Below are 19165 nucleotides of genomic sequence, written 5' to 3'. Positions count from 1 at the left end.
TTTTCCCAACCATAACCAGGATAAGAAAATGTAAAGTATGCCACATCTGGCTCAACCCACAATGTATTAGGCAATTTCTGGTAGACACAGGGAGCTGCTCTAACAACCAGTGATGAATAACATCAGCACTAGCAGCTTGCTCTTAGAGGCCTAGCACTCCTTTATATTTTCTGTATTTGAGAAAACACTGGCATGCACCTGCTTTTCTGTACACAATCACCCGTGACAGAAGCAGTCACCTTATAGATATGGTGACCAGGAAGCTCCTGGCAAGGGGACTATTTGTTAGGGATCTGCCACCCCCTGCAGATGTTGTCATGGAAACACTCCGGCTCTTTTGGGTCTCTCTCTCTCTCTCTCTCTCTCTCTCTCACACACACACACACACACACAATGCAGCATTAGGATGTTAATGGTATACTCAACACTGGAACACCACAGTTCAGGTTTCCATGTGACTCCCACACTTACATAACACTGTAGTGGAAGGGGGAAGCCACTTACAGTATAGATCACCATGAAAATTATACTGTATATATATCTATGATGATTATAGAGGGCATTACTGTCACATCCATCTTTATGTATAGCTAGCCTGAAAATGCTGCTTGAATCAAATCTGCTTCAGTACATAACGATGTGTATATTTCAAATCTAGAATAATATCTGTTATAATCTGTATAATGTACATTTCTTACGTGTGAAAAAAATATTATTTTCACATGTTGAAATTTTAGTCCACATGTGGAAAATATACTATTGTTATTTTTACATGTGAAAAGGCAAGTTTCACGTGTGACACTGTCATAAGGGTTGCATATAGTATGATAAAGTGCTAGATGCAAAAACTATACCAAATGACATTTCTGTGAATGGCGCGGTTACATAGTCATGTCTGAGCTGACATGGCTTCCCTCCTGCTGTTCTGAATGCTTGTCATAGCTCAGTGGACTGAGGAATGGAAGGGTTTTCCCTGTCTGCATTTATTCTAAAGGGTACATATTATGCTCATTTTCACATTCATGATTTTGTTTTTTGTTTTTACTAGAATAGATTTTCATGCTTTAGTGTTCAAATAACACATCGGTTTTCTTATGCTGTCCAGTGCTGCAGCTCCGTAAGCCCCATTTGTCTAAATGCTCTGTTTTAGCTCCTGTCTCTTTAAGGCCCCCCATCCTTAATACCAGGTCTGCTCTGATTGGTCAGCTCACACACACCTGAGCCAGCACCGTTAACAACACAGCAACTGTGATGGATTAATTCTTACATGCCATACTATCTGCCAAGCATTACATTATACAAATGTGTGACATGGTGACGCAGTGTGATGTCACAAAGTCACAGACTTGAAGGCAGGTCTACTGACGAGGTGTTTCAGGAGCAGTGTTTTCTGTGGGAGAGTTGATGATGACATTGACCTTTGTAACTTTCAAGATATTTTACATACACAAGAACATACTGAACATAAAACACTGAAAAAATGAAAAAGCATAATTAGTCTTCTTTAAGTCAAAGCAGAAATTAAAGTACGCTGTTGATTAAATGATGCTATTTCTGATGGTCCTACTTTCAAGCTGAGAGGAACTTGTATCAGGAGCTCAGTGAGTTACTGTCAGAGTGGAGTTGGATGTGAGGGGAACAGACAGAGAAACTCAGTAGATATAATATCAAGAGTAGAGGAAAAATGTGTGAAACCACCCATGTGTGATTTTTGAAGAGGCGGCCTACTGCAAGTCTGTTACTCATCGTTTTTTTCAGTGTACAGTCAATGCCGGTTCCGTGTTAAAACACATTCACTGCTGCATTCAAGGACAGAGTTTCATTTTTGAAGAAAGCAACATTCTTGTAAGTGGGTTTAAAAGGTCTTCTCGGTGCTCTTACGTGATCAGAGACAAGAGTCAAAGTATGAAGTTAGGCCAACTGTAAAAAGAAACAACGTCATACTTTTAGAGTACTAAAAGAAGAATGTGAGCCAGGCTGTGCCCACACACTAAAACACACACGCACGCAATAGCTCAAATATTACGTGATCAAGATTCCGGGCTGTCTAGCAGTATAGATTATATCACATTACTGCACAGGGTGTTTTCTTACATGTTTTTTACAATGGTTGTATTGATCTGCTGATTTATACACAGCCTTCTCTGGTCCAAAGACTATTCCTCCTTCTAAAGTGACACTAGTCTACTTCACACTGTGTTGAAATTCATGACCCCACTCTGAAGGCCCGTGATAATCCTGCTGATGTCTTTAGCACATTGCAGATTTCCCAGGATATCCCCTACTCTCTGGCAGGGTGATTGGGTTCTTAAGAGGAAGAAAAAAAAACTATCAGCAGCACACTGGTGTATTTGGAAGGGCCTATGTGTTCGATTTAACGCTGACGTCACCCGGGAGCGTTGAGCCCTGCGCCGCAGTCGGTCCTGAGATGAATGCACAATATTTAAATCTAGCCTACCTGGTTCTCTCGCTCCACCCTGTGGGCTCAGCATGTCAGCACAATCACACACAGGCGTGGAGATGAACAGAACACAAATGATAACCACAGGAGACATTCATCTTGAGAAATGTGTAAGGACATAATGAAGGTATGGTACGAAAGAAAGCTTAGCTGTTATTGATGTTGCTGTATAAAGCAGTATCTTTTCTTTTCAATTACTGCTTTTCTGAACTCTCTTTATTGCTTATTCAAATACTGGATAATAAATATGAGGGTTTCTGTTTACGTCAGTCATTTGACTAATTCTATTAACAAATATTTCAATTATTTTACTTCCAAAGATTAGTGACCCCAAATAGTTTGCAGGAACGTTGATAGGGCCGGTACCACTACTGATTATTGTTTATCAAGGAGACCAGTACTTCATATTTGAAAGCGACATGTGCCGTAAATATAAAAATCATAGAGTCAAATTTTAGAATAACCGGTGGAGGAATGTAATTATCTACAATTTACTTAACTACTGCACTTAAGAGCAATTTGAGGTACTTCACTTCAGTTTTCACATTTTCTGCTCCTTTACACTTCCACTCTACAAAATGTATTTGATTAGGTCAAAGGGCTGAATCTCCATTCATCTACAAAAACTGAATGCAAAGTATTTTAGGAAAGAGGACAAAGGGGAGATAAAAGAAGAAAAAAAATGATTCCCATCGTAGTTTCTTATTACTTTAAAGATTGCATTATAAGGTATAAGTTAGATGACACAGATCTATCTGTACATACTTGAGATATATATATATATATATATATATATATATATATATATATATATATATATATATATATATATATATATATATATATATACATACTGTATATATCCATACCTACATAGATATGCATCCACTTACACTTACTGCATGTACTTAAGCCTTTTAAAAAAATACAGGCACATATCTACACACACACCTACATCGACCTTATGGATACAGATATATGGATACTCCCACACATGGTTGTAGTTTGGTGTTTAGTTACTTTGCAGATTTGGATTATTCAGTGTTGAAAGGCTATTACTTGTGATGTGTGACCAATCAGATGGGACCACAGACCACAGAGCGATGACTATAGACAGAGAGAGGAAGTTGCGTCAGAGCCAAAGTGGAAAATTTCTCAATTCATTTATTTCATTGGTAACTGAACAACAAAAAACAAAAGCAAATGAAACCAATAATCAGAAAATTGCCCCATTTATCAGCCAGGCTGACCATGGGTCTATCCCTATTGTTTACATACACATTATTTAGCATGGACGTTGCTTTTACACTCTTATAGCTGAGCAAACTAATAACTTTCAACAGCCAACAGATGGCCATAGCAACTCTATGAGTGAACAATCAATTTTCCACTCAACACTTGTCTGTTTTTAATAACTACTGCCACTTCTTTAATCAATGAAACTGATTAAAAAACAAATGCTTAACACTTGACTTTAAACTCTGTACTTTCAGAGAAATATATCACATTCCACTCAGCTAACTTTTAAACACTCTGTCGTCATCTTAACTCTTGTAACATCTCCTGTACATTAAGAATGATGAGTGACTGTGTATCTACCTGAATTGTCTGCATAGAACTGTCAGCGTCAAATTAATGACATGCGCTTCTCATAAGTACTAACACATCCACATTGTTAAGGCAACTTTCATTGTGGTGTTATTTCACTTGACTTTATTTCACTGTTTGTGTATATGTCTGTTTTTTACAACTAATTGTTTGCTGTGAATCAGTTCTGGTATATGGGCTCACTTGTAATATGCAGCAACATAACAGAGACAAACACTCGGGCAATTACTTCATGGGAGTGTGTTGAAGAGAGCTGACACTCGCACAGTTGCTTTCGGCTCAGTCAGCGAGCAGATGAGTGAGGAGGACATTTTGGAGCCATCGAGCTTCCACTGGTTCGAAATATTTCGGCACCTTGGACAGCTCCTCCGGCACTTCTTCTGAATGTCCAACAGGGGGCGCGGTAATCACACTGAAACATGTGGTGGTGGTGGAAGCAGGCGGTTTGATGTGTGGCCATTTAATATTTTCTCAGCCTCCACTCACTACCTTGAGATGTGCGTGTGCGCGCGCATGTGCGTGTGCTTTAACTTTAATATTACTACCAATATTATTTTCATGCTGCAGCCTTTGGGGCAATAACAGATAAACCAGATGTCCTCTGTTCGGTCTCTTCACCGCTTCCCTTTCCTTTATGATTTCCAGCTGCGCGTTGAGTACAAACTTTACGGCCAATCAAAAAGAAATATGGGGGGTGGGGGGGAGAGAGAGCGAGAGAGAGAGAGAGAGACTAGTGCAAATCATGAGTGCCAGTGTTGGACAAACATGGCATTGTACAGCGACAGACGGACGCTTTAAACGTGGCAGACAGACATGCATGACCTGAGGTCGCACACAAAACACGTCTAGTGGACCCCGAGTGCCGTCACGTTTCAGCCGGGCAGCGCGCCTGTTAGCCGGTTCCACCGACCCGACCGACCGACCCCCCCTCCCTCCCTCTCTCCCTGTGAGTGTACCGTGGCTGAGAGTGAGTGAGTGGCGGCGGACCGACGAGCTTGTGGTCTGTGCTGTCTGTCTGCCTGCCTGCCTGCCTGGTGTGAGGCTCTGGACTGATGTCTCTGCCTGTCAGGAATTTAAAGTGTCTCTCGCCGGTCATGTGCCAGTGTAAGGTCATCTGCAGCAACCGGACCCTCTCGCTCATGTTCGGGTGCAAGGTAAGCCCAGGGGGTGCACACTTGCGAGCAGCCGATGGGCGTTTATTCGAATGCAAGCGCGATTACTTGAATAATTACAAATAACGAGGATAAATTGTGTTTGTTGCAGCCCTTTTTATTACCGCGCTCCTCTTGTTACAGTAATTAGTACAGTGATCACACTCACCTACTGCTTCCTCTCCTTTCCATATGCTCTCAGGTAGCAGCCCATTCACAGCATACTACCTTTTTTACATCACGCGTTTTTGTTTTTTGTTTTTTCCATGCTCATTGTGTACATGGACGATTTCCATATAACACGGAGCAAAGCGGGCTACAACATACTACTGGCAGGCACGGGTGTATTTTGGTGATGGCTCTGCATTTACCATAAATGTTAACTGAGATTTAATGAATGGAACATCATTCCGCCCCACATCAGGTCAGCGTTAGGGCTCACCATATGCTGATTGGTTCAGATCTGGCTTTGAAGCAAGCTGGCACGGCACGTTTGTGACCTTGGAGAATGCACTTTTATTGCCCCGGGCCACTTAAATATCATTCATCATGACAGAAACTGTTACTCTGCCAGAGAGGCTTGAAATCAGGTAACACGAGCAGAGCCCCTGCTGTTTTCTGTGGGTGAATCAGAGCACAGCTGCTTATTATCAACTAAAGAAAACATGTTATTATGTTCAGCAGTATGCTTTTTTCTGTCGTTCATTCATCCATCCAGGCCCTCCCCTCCTAGCTGCAGGTGTTCCCAGTATGGCAGCCAGCTCGGTTTTCCCTCCACATGGCTCTCTAGTCTGTTAGCTTTTCCAAGCCAAATCTGACTACACTGGTCCACTCCGACCACGCATTGTCCCTACACGTGCCAAACTGATGTGTACATGTGTACAGAGCTCCACATAATTTGTTTGTTGATTCAGCTCCGACATTTTGGTCTGTGTTCTGCCTAACTGCTCGAATCTAGTTCACTTCCTGCATTTTGATTAGTCACACATCATTAGATATGGAATAGATATTTTTACAATGTTTCATTAATCAGGATTATTCTAAACATTTTATTTAGTAAGACAAGAACAATTTCTCTGTTTGTAAGGCACCGCTGGTAGAATTAATGTGGGTGTTTGCTTTCTGGGTTTCTGGAGGGGAGGTCCTGCTGTGCTCAATGTTGAGTATTACTAGCACAGATAATCCCATGTGTCCCCGCTCCTCACTCCATCAGAGACACAGTGCCTTCCTGGCGGAAAACACATTAAAATTTTCCTCCCACAGACTCAAGCTGCCTCTTGAGTCGTCATGACTGACCAGTGTAATGCAAGTAAACATCTATTCTGTAATAAGAGAAGATTTCATAATGGGATTGACTGCTCAATTTAAATGGATTGTTTGGTAAAGCTTGTTTAAACAGAGATGTCTTAAATTATAATGGGACCAAGCTGATCTGGAACATACATTACAAGCAGATATTGGATATATTTTGAGTGTACAACTTTATTAACAATAAAGTTTTGCAGTAGAGCTCCCATGATTAATTGTTTCATTAGTTTATTAAAAGAAAATGCCTGGTTTCATTGTAGCCATCTAACCAGGGACAGAGTGATATCTGGGACAGCAGGTGAATGCAATAATGATTAAGCGACTGGAAAACTGACGGATTTGATAACAGGATGGGACAGCATAGGACAGTATAGGATAGTAGCACAAAACTGCAATGATTAGTCAAGGACTAAATTAGTCAATCCAAAGAAAATACAAACATTTGTTGGTTCCACCTTCTTTAATGTAAGGGTTTGCTGCTTTTCTTTTTCATTTATGAGAACAGACGAAGAGTCATTATTTTCATGGACAAAAAAATAAATCGATTAATTGTGAAAATAATCCTGAATAAAAATTAGAGCCTGACCAATATATCAGTTGGCTGATGCTTTACGATGCATCTGATTCATGATTATTACATTTCCTGTCAAGTGGCTGATAACCACATTAGAGCAATCACTGCAAAGAATCTGAGTGTATTGGCCGATACATCGATACCAGAATTTTTGACTCCCTAATATCAGTATTGGCATCGGCCCCAAAATTGGCTACTGGTTGAACTTTAATGAATGTAACCATAAGTGTCGCAGCCATGCATCGCTATATTTGCATCCTTCCTCCATACCACAATTAATTATTTTCTATTGAAACATGCTTATCATTTCCAGACTGTTCCTTCATCAGCATGTTAATACTGAGAGGTTATCTAGCGTTTACCCTACATTCATTCAGGTGTGGTGGAGCCAACAGTAAGAACACTATCACCATGGATAAAATGGGGAGTTGAAAATGATAACCTAGACCACAAACCAACAACAAAAAATGCCAACAAGCATGAGGCATAGTGCACAGAAGTAGGAGCAGCCATGTTTATCCCAACAGGGATAGACGTGGAACAAAGACCAAAAATATACAGCTGCTACAAAGCAGTTGCAGACATTGTCATGAGGTGTCATAGCATAGCATTTCAACATGTCCGCATACCTTCTCCTTGTACATACAGCACATATTTCCAGCAGGTTCAGTAGCTCTCAAACAGCTTGTGTCCATCTGTTTCAGTCTGGTGGTGGGTGGTTATCGGTGGGATTTTATTTGGCCAGATCTTTTGCAGGGATATGATTTCACTGTTCCCCCATATCCTGCACCTATTGTACTGTATATTTCCAGATTTACCTCTTGAATTTACGCTTTACATTCTCCAGGACCGCCATGTGTTTGCTAAACATCTATTTTAACAGTGGGTACCACGTGACTGGTCATTTCCCAAGGTGATCCTCCAAGGTTATTTGTTTGCATAACCTTTGTTCTTAAATAAAGCCCAGCACAGAGTCGCTCAGTCATCTTTAATTCAGGAACTTAATTAAAAGGGTCTTTATGTGGTTGGAAGCATTCAGCAGTGCTTTAATGTGCTCTTTTATGCTTAATGCTCATTGATGGCCCCACAACATTTAATCGAGACCGACTGCCTCCTTCAAGTTTGTCTTTAAGCTACGACTCAGTGTGGTGCTTATATTGAAGGGCGTACAATGTAAACTGGCCAGAAGGATAGAGATTAAATGGAAAAAAGAGTATTAATGTAATGAATGATTTACGACCCAGGGATCAGGATGCCTTCATCGCAATATCAAGATCGATGATCACCTAACCCTGAGAATCAATGCTCAGACATCCTTACTGGAAAATGGACGGGAGGACGACCTGCTGTCACTCATTACCAGTCGACCAATCAAACAATCAGGACTAATGATGCAGAGAGTATCAGCAGGTGATATCAAAGCAGAGGTGGTTTGCTTTGCTGCACTGTGTCCCTGTGTGTGAGGCGCTGGTTTTACATTACACATCTTTACTGGAACTGCTTTTATAGCCTTGCAGACACATGTTTCCTCCTATGGATTTGACCTATTTTTTCCCGCTGTTTGTGTCATCTTGCTTCATAAAAAGGAGTGAGCCACAGCACTGACAGGAAGCTCAGAGTGTTGCAGCAACAACAATGTGCAGTCATGGATATTTACTAACGCTCTGTTCAGGGTCTAATATTGAACCATTTGGGGTCGCCTCTACCTTACTAACTCGCTCTTCCCAGCATATCTGCTTTCAAACAATGCAGCTGCTGTTGTGTGAGCAATGAATGTGCAGGTTTGTAGGAGTGAGCAGCACACTCGCCGTATCAAAAACTAGTGCTGTACAGAAATGGCCCCTCACTGGGCTAGCTATAATAAAAGTAATCAAGTAGATGTTGCTCATGAAAGCAAACAGCATCTGAGTGATGGGATGACAGAGCAGAGCGTATGGGTTTTCTGTGAGAGACAGCTTATTTGAAAGAACTCAAATATTCAAACTTGCCACCATAATCCTTTACAAATGTCAAAACCAGCAGAATTGAATCTGCATATTATTGCGAGACGAGTTGCCTAGATACATGATGTGCCTCTGAAATCCCTTGAGCTGCAGAAATGCTGGTCGGCTGCTTGGAAAAAGACCCTTAAAACGTTAACATCTTAAGATACTTTTAGTTATCAGGAGCAACACTAAGCACAGATATGCATCATTGACTTTCGTAGCCAAATTCAGCCTCAGTGTGGTGCACACACAGGATCAGTGAGTAATTCACCCTCCATTATACTAACAAACAGAAAATCACATAATGTACATTCAGACTGACGAATTGCAGATGACTGCGTGTAACGTCACAGAGAGACGCGGGTAGGTGTGAACTGACAGATATTCGTCACATGAGATGAAATGTTTTAATTCAGCTGACTGATGAATCTGCCTCATAAACGTCACACACTCAGTCCCACACACGGCTGGTGCATATGTTAATAGTTAGCTAGCTACAGCTCTTTGTTTCCTGCATGCAAAACAGTATTTTTTTCCAAAAGTCTAAAAGAACCCCCACAAACCATGCTCAATATCCATACTGTAAATATAAATGTATCCATTTTGACGGAGGAGTGGGATATTATCTGTATACAGACACATTTCTCGCTGATGCTTAAGATAATCCTCTGCTTTCCTAAAGCATTTGTCTAAGCTACTGTTAGCTATCAGCAGTAAGGAGAATACTCGCTCTGCACCAAAGAGCTGTTTCAGGTTTGTTTTTGTAATAACACACAGGCTAAAAGAAAATACCCACTGCTGCAATTACTGCACGTTTGTTTCTAGTGAAACCATTACTCTTGCAGCGCTGTGTGTTAACATGGCCTCTGCTGGCATGTTTGTGTGTGTATGTGCTGGGTAAGACAGTGAGGCTGGGGGGAGGGTTAACACCGCAAGCCCCCAATACAAGTGCAACATACGTAAAAATGTATGTACTCAGCATAAAAATGGTGTGTGCATGCTTCTGTGGGCAGAGGGGGAGGGGATGAACCATCAAGACTACTGAGTGTGAGACCTGTGAGAAGAAACTGAGAGGAATAGGTTGCACCTGACCTGTAAACTGAGAAAATAGCTCAGCAATCGATTAAATATTTTTGGCTAATTAAGTGATGTGGCATGTTAGACTATATATCGTCTATCGTATTTTGGATATCATTATCGTTCATTTTCTGAACCTACCAGACTGTACTTGCCTTAACTCACTTGTGAAACTAGAGAGACCCTGGTGATACTATGTTATGTTATATACGAAGTTTCATGTTGTGATGAGCCTTCTTAGTGAACCCCTGCACTCCACTGAAAATTAGCTTGCCCAAAAACAAAACTACTGTAAATCTTAAAAGTGCCATTTTGTCGTAATTATGCTTTTACACGAAGGGTTGACTCATATACATTCACAAATAAAGCCTAGGTTGCATTTTGGTGAGAGTTTCACTTAAAGTCCACGTGGTCTGCAGTAGGGCTTTGTGTTGACAGATATTCAGATATCGATTCACAATTTGTGAGAACGATCATTTTTTTCATCACAATTTTCATTTTCAGTGATAAAACTATTCAAATCATGATGATGTGACATTTGTTGGGCTTTGTAGTGAACAAACGTGTTATCAAATTCTGGGGAACAAGATTTGCTGGCCAGGGCATCTCTGCAGCACTACAGTACTTGATAATAACACTGTTTTGTCACACATTTTACCTATATCAAAAAATTGCAGATTCGTTTTTGCACTTGGCCATATTGCAGCTTAAATCACAGATGCCCAAGTCTACAGTTTTTCTTACATTTTATATAAATATTCATGTAAATATATTTTATGACAAATAAGCAAGACGTTCTTGTGAACAGGCTCCAGACAAGATGAACCCCCCCCCCACCCCCATCCCATCGCACTACCCTCAGCAGAACAGAAGCACTGCAGCCAAGCACGCACTGTGGCACCATTTACTGTATCTATGACTCTAATCTGATTATTAAATTTGAGGATGATGCATCTGTGTGGGTCTTATAAATGATGACTCATCCCAGAAAAATGAGATTCAGAATCACCGCATTAAATTGAGTTAGACGAACATAAATTAACAAGTGAATATTTAAGCACAAAATGTAAGGGAGACTAAAGATGTAGAGTTTCTAAAACCAATGCTCGGCATGTATCTTGGGAGTTTATTTTTTATGCATTCTCCTGTTTCACTGTAGTGATATCAGCCTTCTGGTAGGTGAAGAAAGCCCAACATCACCTCAGGGATTTTTATTTTTATTTTTAGAGAGAGTCTTGAGTTGGCTGGGACAGTAATGAGCTTCAAAAACATGCACTGCTGAAAGTATTTTTATATGTTTGATCAAAGTTTTAGTTGGACAATGTAAATTGTGCTTCCAGGCAGAATGTGCACTTAGATTGTGTCCCTGTGGGAGATGCATGTACTGATGCAGTGGAGGTGATGTTCAATATGAAACACCTTCAGCCTGCCGGAGCCCCGCTAACCACCAGCACAAAGTTATCATACACCTTTATAACACAAATGGGCCTGTGTTACTGCTTTTACAGTTTGATTTATGTTAATAAATTAAAAAATGCTGGAAATCATAAATAAGTAAATACATGAACACTCTTCTGTCTTAGTCTTGTAACATTTAGTGAGTATTTTTGGACCCTTACAAAGCCATCGTTCTTGTGATTGATGTCTTGTTCAGGTACAGTAGAAGCTTTGTATTTCATGTTAATTTTAATTATTACAGTTAGTTTAGAGTGATTACAACCAATAGTAGACTTAAATTTGGGTGAAAAGGGTGAATCTAGAGCGTCTCCACAGGGGGATAAGAAACTCTTCTAAGCTGCAGCCCCACTTTTTGAATCAGGCTGGGTGACTTCTTCCATTAGAATCCTTCCCGGTGCAGCTTTGAGCATTCTGCCCCATGGTAAATTTAAAGTCTGTTGTTGTTGTTGCAGCATACATAGCTACAGGATACTAACACTTGTCAAAGTGTTGTGCTGAAACACCTTGGAGAATAATAATCACTGGCGGAAGATGAGTGAATCTTCTGTCTTTGGAGGCTTACATGTACACACACAAAAAAAAAAACAGTTGTACTGGTAGGTGTTGGCTGGCGACAACAGCCGTTGCGATAATGCAAATGAGATGAAAGCTGTGTTTGGGGTTTGGCACTTGATAAGACACTTGGGAGTGAAAATCAACTGAGAAGGCAACAATGACTGTGTTTTGATGGGCTGTAGTGGAAAAGAGAAAGTTCAGACAACCATCAGAGACAAACATGGTTCTCTCATCAGAAGCTATTCACACCGAGAGGCCTCACTAGAAATGCATCGCCAGCATAATCATTGCTCAGAGCTCCTGGCAAGCACTCCTCTCCGGTGATGAATACATTTAACTACTTTTAACTATTAAGTGCAAGGCACAGACATATCACTTTTCCCATTAATTACATATGATGGCCGGTTGCACACACTGCCTGGCTCCACAAGCACCCAATGCTGTTTTGTCCAAATTATTTTTAAATATGGCCGTGTCATGAAACATGAAAATGGTTTTGTTCTGGTTGATGCTTTCGAGGACTAAGGCCAAAAATAAATTAGTCTGGAACCAGAAAAGTTGGTTCTCCGCTGGACCAAAAAACATCCTTGATCTCTATTGTGAGTCCAATGCATGTCAATTCTACAGATTGTTGTGCATTGTCCAATGCTCTCCATGGGTGACACATCATGGGTAATAATGGTTTCCCTTAAAAACTGTTGGAAACATGGGCTGGTATGCTAGATAGCTCCAGTTTCAGGAATCTCAAATGGAACCAATTGAAGATCTAGAGCTAATCCAGTGGAAAAAGGGCTCGCGCGTGATGATAGTGTGGAGCTAATGCATAATTTTTCTTATACGTCATCTGTTTGAGTGTAAAAATTCTAAAACTTCAGAAAATTGCACGATTTAAGAAGTTGTATAGGTGCCAGATAATGGAGTTATTTTTAAAACAAACTGTCTGAATGAGTCTTTTGTGATTATCTACTGATTGCATCTGTCATCCTTGATGCAATCAGTAGATAATTGCAAGACTCATGTTATTAAGGAGTCAGTATGATGTACAAACTGCATGAGATCAATTAAAAAAAATGAATATCAGGTGTTTTTTTTCTTCTAATAAGTCAAACAAAACAACCTCAGAATCAACTTGTTAGTTGATTGTGTCTGATATTAAGTGTAATGACAGATATTGACAAAATTTTATACAGTGTAGCAGAAGGTTGATATATTTGAGGTGTGACACAGGCTAGTTATGTATTTAACTGTAATAAAGTACTCTTATGTATATTTTACACAATGAGCACTGACTGGATGATTATTTGAATAAGATTATTGGTTTCAGTCAATGTATCATTAGCGGTTGCCTGAAAAGGAGAAGTGTGGCTGGTCATCATTAAACATCTCTTTAACAAATTGATTCAAGATTTACCTCATTCAGATATATTGTACTGCACACAACTAAATTCCAGCATATAGTTAATTCTGCCAGTGCTGTGGATCATCACACAGACTTAGCTCCCGGCATAAAATCTCTCTGAGTTCATGAGAGCAGCAACTGTTCAAATTAATCCAGATACTGAAAAAATTTTTTTAAAAAAATGGATTAGTCATCATTTAAGAAAATGCAAATAGATTAGCTTGCAAAAGCTTAAATTCTGTGAAGATGTGGTGAGCATTTGCAACCTTTTAATTACACCTGCAGAGCGCCTCATGGTTCCTGTAACACTTTACACATCAAATGTATTTGCAGATGACGTTTCTTGGAAATGATATGCCGGAGAGGTGAGGTTAGCTTTCATCCCATTACCTAATGCACAGTCATTTAAGCGCTTGGTCCTTGAATTATAAGCTCAGATAATGGTAGATATTATTTGACATTTGCTCTGCATTAACTTAACTCATTTAACCATTAAAGGATCAGCTTATTCAGCCTCTCAGTGGGCACTTCTTATAATAGCGCAGGATGGCCGACAACTGCAACTAAAACCTCAGGGACAGTCCTTATATCGTCCTTTACAGACGAGTTATTCCTTAAAAACGTACTGGATTCCTTCAGTGGTGATATACTGATACAATTAAGCCAGAGATACTCAGAGGTATTTTGTTGCAGTGGTAATTTAGTGGTTTCTTTGTACGGTTAGAAGCAGATTTTAATTGCTGCAAGCTGTTACAGACCCCCTGAGTGTGAATGAAAGAGTCTCACGTAAACAAATGTTATTGACACAACATCTAATTATGTTTATTAAAACGGTTTATATTATATACTGTGATTATTTTGCACATGTGAATTCATTATATATGTGTAGCAGAATAAAGAAAACATCGACCAACAGTTACTATACCATGCATGCTTAATACCCTTTAAGTGTCTGATATCAATAAACCAACACAGCTCATTCAATTGCATACAAAACTCTAATACAACCTTAAATGGCAATGGCATATTACCATATTGGGGTTCGTAGTAAAACAAAATGTGCATGTGGGATACAGAAATAGTGTAAATGAATGATCCATGATTTTTAGACATTACAGAGTATAGACAGTAAGTGTAAATAAGTGTTTTTAATCAACCCTTTATTAAGGCTAGGTTTTTATATATATTTTTTTACATACGACTTGCTTACTTTTTTACCTGTGGTGCAACATTACCCTTTAACAAAGTGTTTGTTGTTTGTTGTTTGTTGTTTGTCAGTTTACACCTGTGCTGATGTGAGCATCCGTGCTCGATATAATGTGGGTCCTTCAAAGAGAAACATTTTAGGCCTTCAGATATAACAGTCAAAACAATACTGTCTTTCATGATGCATAAAAACTGAACGGCCTGAAAAAGCACAAGTTCATTGTCTTTGCCCTCAGGGCTCACAGCTGCTTGTTTTCATTTTAGCCATCTAATCAGGGGCCAATAGTTATCTGGGACAGCAGGTAAATGCAATGATGGGTGATTAACCAGCTGGAAAACTGAAATTAACTTTGATAATAGGACAGGATGGGATTGTAGGACAGTGCTGCAACGATTAGTCAATTCAATTAGTTTATTAGTCAAATGTTTCCAGCTTCTTAAGTGTGAGGATGTGCTGCTTTTCTTTGACATGTAGGAGAGAAAATTAAGAGTGTTTTGGTTTTGGACTGTTGGTTGGACAACAGAAGCAAGACTTCTTTTTAGGCATTTTTAAAAATGTTTTGAAGGATTAACTGATTTAAAGTGAAAATAATCTGCAGATCAATCAATAATCAAAACAATTGTGTGCAGTCTTCCCCTACAATTTGCACTGTCCCCTGGCTGACCAGAATTCACCCCTTGGTTGTGCTGTCACTGTGAGAAAATTCACTTCATATAATATATAATATACATACAATTCAGAGTATTTGTTTTTGATATCATTCAGCTCTTAAATGTGTTCCAAAAAAAGGTTTAAATCAAGATACCATCTGCAACTGGGCTAATCTCAGGCTCTTTAAACAGTTTGTATTGTAGAATTGTATTTTTGTGCTATTGCGCTACACTGAGCAACGATCATGCATTTCACTGGCCAGGGGAAATGCACCAAAGCCCCTCTCCAGAAGGACAATTTGTAACATATCTTGAGCGTTCACATCCCCCACCAGTGGGACAGAAGGCAACATGGCGGCATGAATGTTGGTCATGCAGGAAAGGGGGAGGCAGTGGCGACCAAAGTGCTGAGGGCTACTTTGAACTGTGATTCATGTCATTTACAAATCTTTATGTTCATATTTCTGTTATTTTATGTGAATCTTACTTGACAGAGAGGGTGTGTTAATTAAGCAGCAGTTACACTGTATATCGGTAGTTGGTAGTATACAGTTACATGATATTTAATCTTTGTTTACATGTAGCCGTAGCCGCCTCTGCAGTGCTTGATGAAGAAAAATCAACCGTTTCCTGCTTATCAACCTGTAATTATGGAACGCTGCTGTCAACAACTACTCATTCTCTCTCAGGTCCACCCCCATGCTGTTGTGTTCTGCTTTCCTTTATTGATGCTCTCACTTTTTTTTTTCATTTTTACCCTTCCCCCACAATATCTCCTTTATCTTCATCTCTGTTTCACTCCCTCTCTTTCTTGCTGTCTCAGTGTAATGTGATCCAGGACCGATGCTGGCAGCCCCAACTGTGGCACTGCAATCTCTGCTCTGCTCTGGTTGCTAGGCAGCCCGTCTGAGACAGGGTTCGGTGATGCACCTCCCTCTCCGTCTGCCTCCAAAAAAAGAGAGAGAGAAAAAGAGAGAGAGAGAGAGAGAGGGAGAGTGGCAGAGCTGGCCATCAGGCCATCAGCCAAAATTCAAATGATCCCTCCAAAATGTCTCTGTTTTCAGAATGGGCCGCTTCACATCTGCAGTGCAGCAGAGCACATTGTGAGCCTGGGGGCTTCAGGGGAGTACGGATTTGTAACTAAAACACAATTGTTAGCCCACAGGACAGCTCGGCACATCTCCACTGTGATGCTGCCCACCTTCTGATGTGTTTGTGATGGAAATTGCTGTGTGCAGATTTTGTGTCATCACGCCTAGAATGCAACCTACCATGTGTGGCAAACACAGTGGGCTGCTGGCAGCCTGCCCAGGTGTGGGCTATCGGTAGGGGAGGAAGGTTACTAGGAAGAGCCTGCATGATCTGCTACTGTAGAGCCACTGTGAGTCACGGCTCTGGTTGCTCCATGTGGTTGTGGAGGACGATTGCTCTGCTCAATGCACAATGGCGATCTTTCTTGGTCTTCACTTAGCGCTTGTAGGCGTCACACATGTTATGCGATATACCAGATTTCCATATAGAAAGTCTGCATTTGGCTGAAGATGAATCTGTAGTGGAAACACCGCTTTGTGTCCTTGGTAGGCAGTCTTTCATTTACACCATTTTGTGCCCATCAATAGCTGCATTTACGCTGACCCTAATATTCCATTTATAATTGGAATAACAGCCCAATCAGAATGTAAATGCCTAATGTAAACACCTCAGTGTGAAGAGAATGGCAGCATTGACGTGGAGCCCAATATTCCAATTACAGTTGCTTTAAAAGCCTAAGCTCCACTTATCAAAGATGGTGGATTCTAAGGAAAATACTGTGCGATAGTTATCTATCTTTAGGATAGACAGCTTTTCAAACATGTCAAAAGACACAAAATATCCAACGAGGAAGAGGAGTTCACAATGTAACATCACCTTTGCCAATGTTACAAAGCTCTGCTGATTACAATTGTTCTTGCATGTAAACACCAGACCCTATTAAACTCATGCAATATAAACTGTTGACCTGAAGTCTTCCATCTGAGTGAATATTGTCAGATATTGTCCATGTTCAGATCTAAACACTGAACATATCCGAAATGTGAATACATTTCAATCAGATAAAGAAGAGTGGTGTATAATCCATTCAATAGGAAATTACTAGCTCCTAATAACCATGTAAGCAGTTAAGCTGATCACTTCTCTCTGGTTAGAATACACATATATATACACGTTCTGCACATGTTATTCTGTTGACATAAACATTTACTGTAAGAACTGGTCTTTAGCCAATACAGCCTTTTTTTGTTAGAGAGCTTAACAGATGTAATGGTTCATGGTTCATAACAGATGTAATGGTTCATGAAGGTCTCAGTGGTATAAAGGCTCAAAACAATATGGTTCAAACTAGTATAGAGAAGATGAAGAAAGCCAGAATCCATTGTACCTGTAAAATAAATATATGATGTTGGTCGGTTTTGAAAATGACAGTAAAAGGCAAAACGAATGAATGAATGAATGAATGAATGAATGAATGAATGAACTGATATCTTTATAAAGCTGAGGAAAAAAACACTCTCTTCTTCCTCTGTTATATTCCTTGCAGATGAGATGCCTCACAGCTTGCAAAATGGATGGAAAGTTCAGATCTATATAAAATGATTTCGATCAGATTATAATTTAAGAAATATTGTCCATGTAGCAACAGCTAATGAAATGTTGCAATAATAAGGCTGGCAGTGGACTCTCTTTGTGATTTAAACATTAACAGTCTTTAAAATACATTCAGCCAATAGCTGCTTCCTTGTGAATGAGTCCTGTTGGAACTAACAACCTCAACTTTGTTTGTGTCTACCTGCAGAAGTACAGGTACCAGGATGAGGAGACGCCCCCCTTGGAGCACAGTCCAGCACATCTGGCTCCAGGGAAAAGTGCCGAGATGCTTCATATGAGTGACAAGAACCTTGCCGCCATGGAGGCCATACATGGCTACACACCACATACACATATCTCCCCTGTCAAGGTAGGACACACACGCACACTCATTGATGTACACTGTTGATCTCCTCCTTTTGACCTGATATTAAAATAAATAACTAAATAGAGATATTTTGCATATTTTGCTGAGGAGAAAATCACTTCTGAATTTAACTGTAGCTGCTGTAGAAGGGGATAATTGCATTGATTGGATAAGTGAGGATGATAACCTTCAAATAAAAGCAACATTTGACAAAGAAATGGTATCACTAATTACTCACAATACATCAGTGTGCTGTTAACACAAATGCTTGGTCTGAAATCCTGAGTTTAATCAGCAGACAGATTTATAGTCACTGTAATATGGTTTCCCTCATTCTCATTTTCTTCATTCAGAGACGTAAAATCCTCTAAGCTTGTTGAATTTATATAAAGACTTTCATTTAGCCCAGACGCAAGCGTGTCGTTACAACACATTATCAATTATAACTCTGCACTTCAAATCATGAGTTGTGTGTTTTGAAACTCTTCTATATAAATACTTTAATGAGAACATAATGTGTTTATGAGGAAATATGGCCCGTGTCATCTGTAAGTGCCTGATCGCTTTACACCTGTGTGAACATGCATACTGAGTAACATGATATCGGAGCTTTACAGCGAGGAATCAAAGTGCAAGTGGACCCAAGATGTATTGAGTAATGTGATTGCCTGAACCATTTCAGGATGTGGTCACAGATCAATTTATCCTGATAGATTATAACATGAAACTGTAGTACTGAT

General features: G+C 39.9%; 2 protein-coding genes across 3 annotated transcripts in view; one reads left to right on the top strand and one right to left on the bottom strand.

Moving 5' to 3' along the window:
- zbtb20 (zinc finger and BTB domain containing 20) overlaps positions 1 to 19165 on the bottom strand; it is a 119959-nt gene that overhangs the window by 74125 nt on the left and 26669 nt on the right. The gene's annotated exons all lie outside the window — the stretch shown is intronic.
- LOC119031315 (disks large homolog 4) overlaps positions 5024 to 19165 on the top strand; it is a 50420-nt gene continuing 36278 nt past the window's right edge. The window contains exons 1-2 of one of the 2 annotated variants that reach the window (XM_037119712.1): positions 5024 to 5223; positions 18267 to 18428. In XM_037119712.1, the coding sequence (XP_036975607.1) occupies positions 5122 to 5223; positions 18267 to 18428 (264 nt within the window). In that variant the 5' untranslated portion in view covers positions 5024 to 5121. The remainder of the gene's footprint in view (positions 5224 to 18266; positions 18429 to 19165) is intronic. The other variant, XM_037119713.1, reaches the window with a different exon arrangement.

Source organism: Acanthopagrus latus, chromosome 13 (genome assembly GCF_904848185.1).
Source record: "Acanthopagrus latus isolate v.2019 chromosome 13, fAcaLat1.1, whole genome shotgun sequence".
Taxonomy (NCBI): Eukaryota; Metazoa; Chordata; class Actinopteri; order Spariformes; family Sparidae; genus Acanthopagrus; species Acanthopagrus latus.
This window is presented reverse-complemented; position numbering and strand designations above follow the sequence as displayed.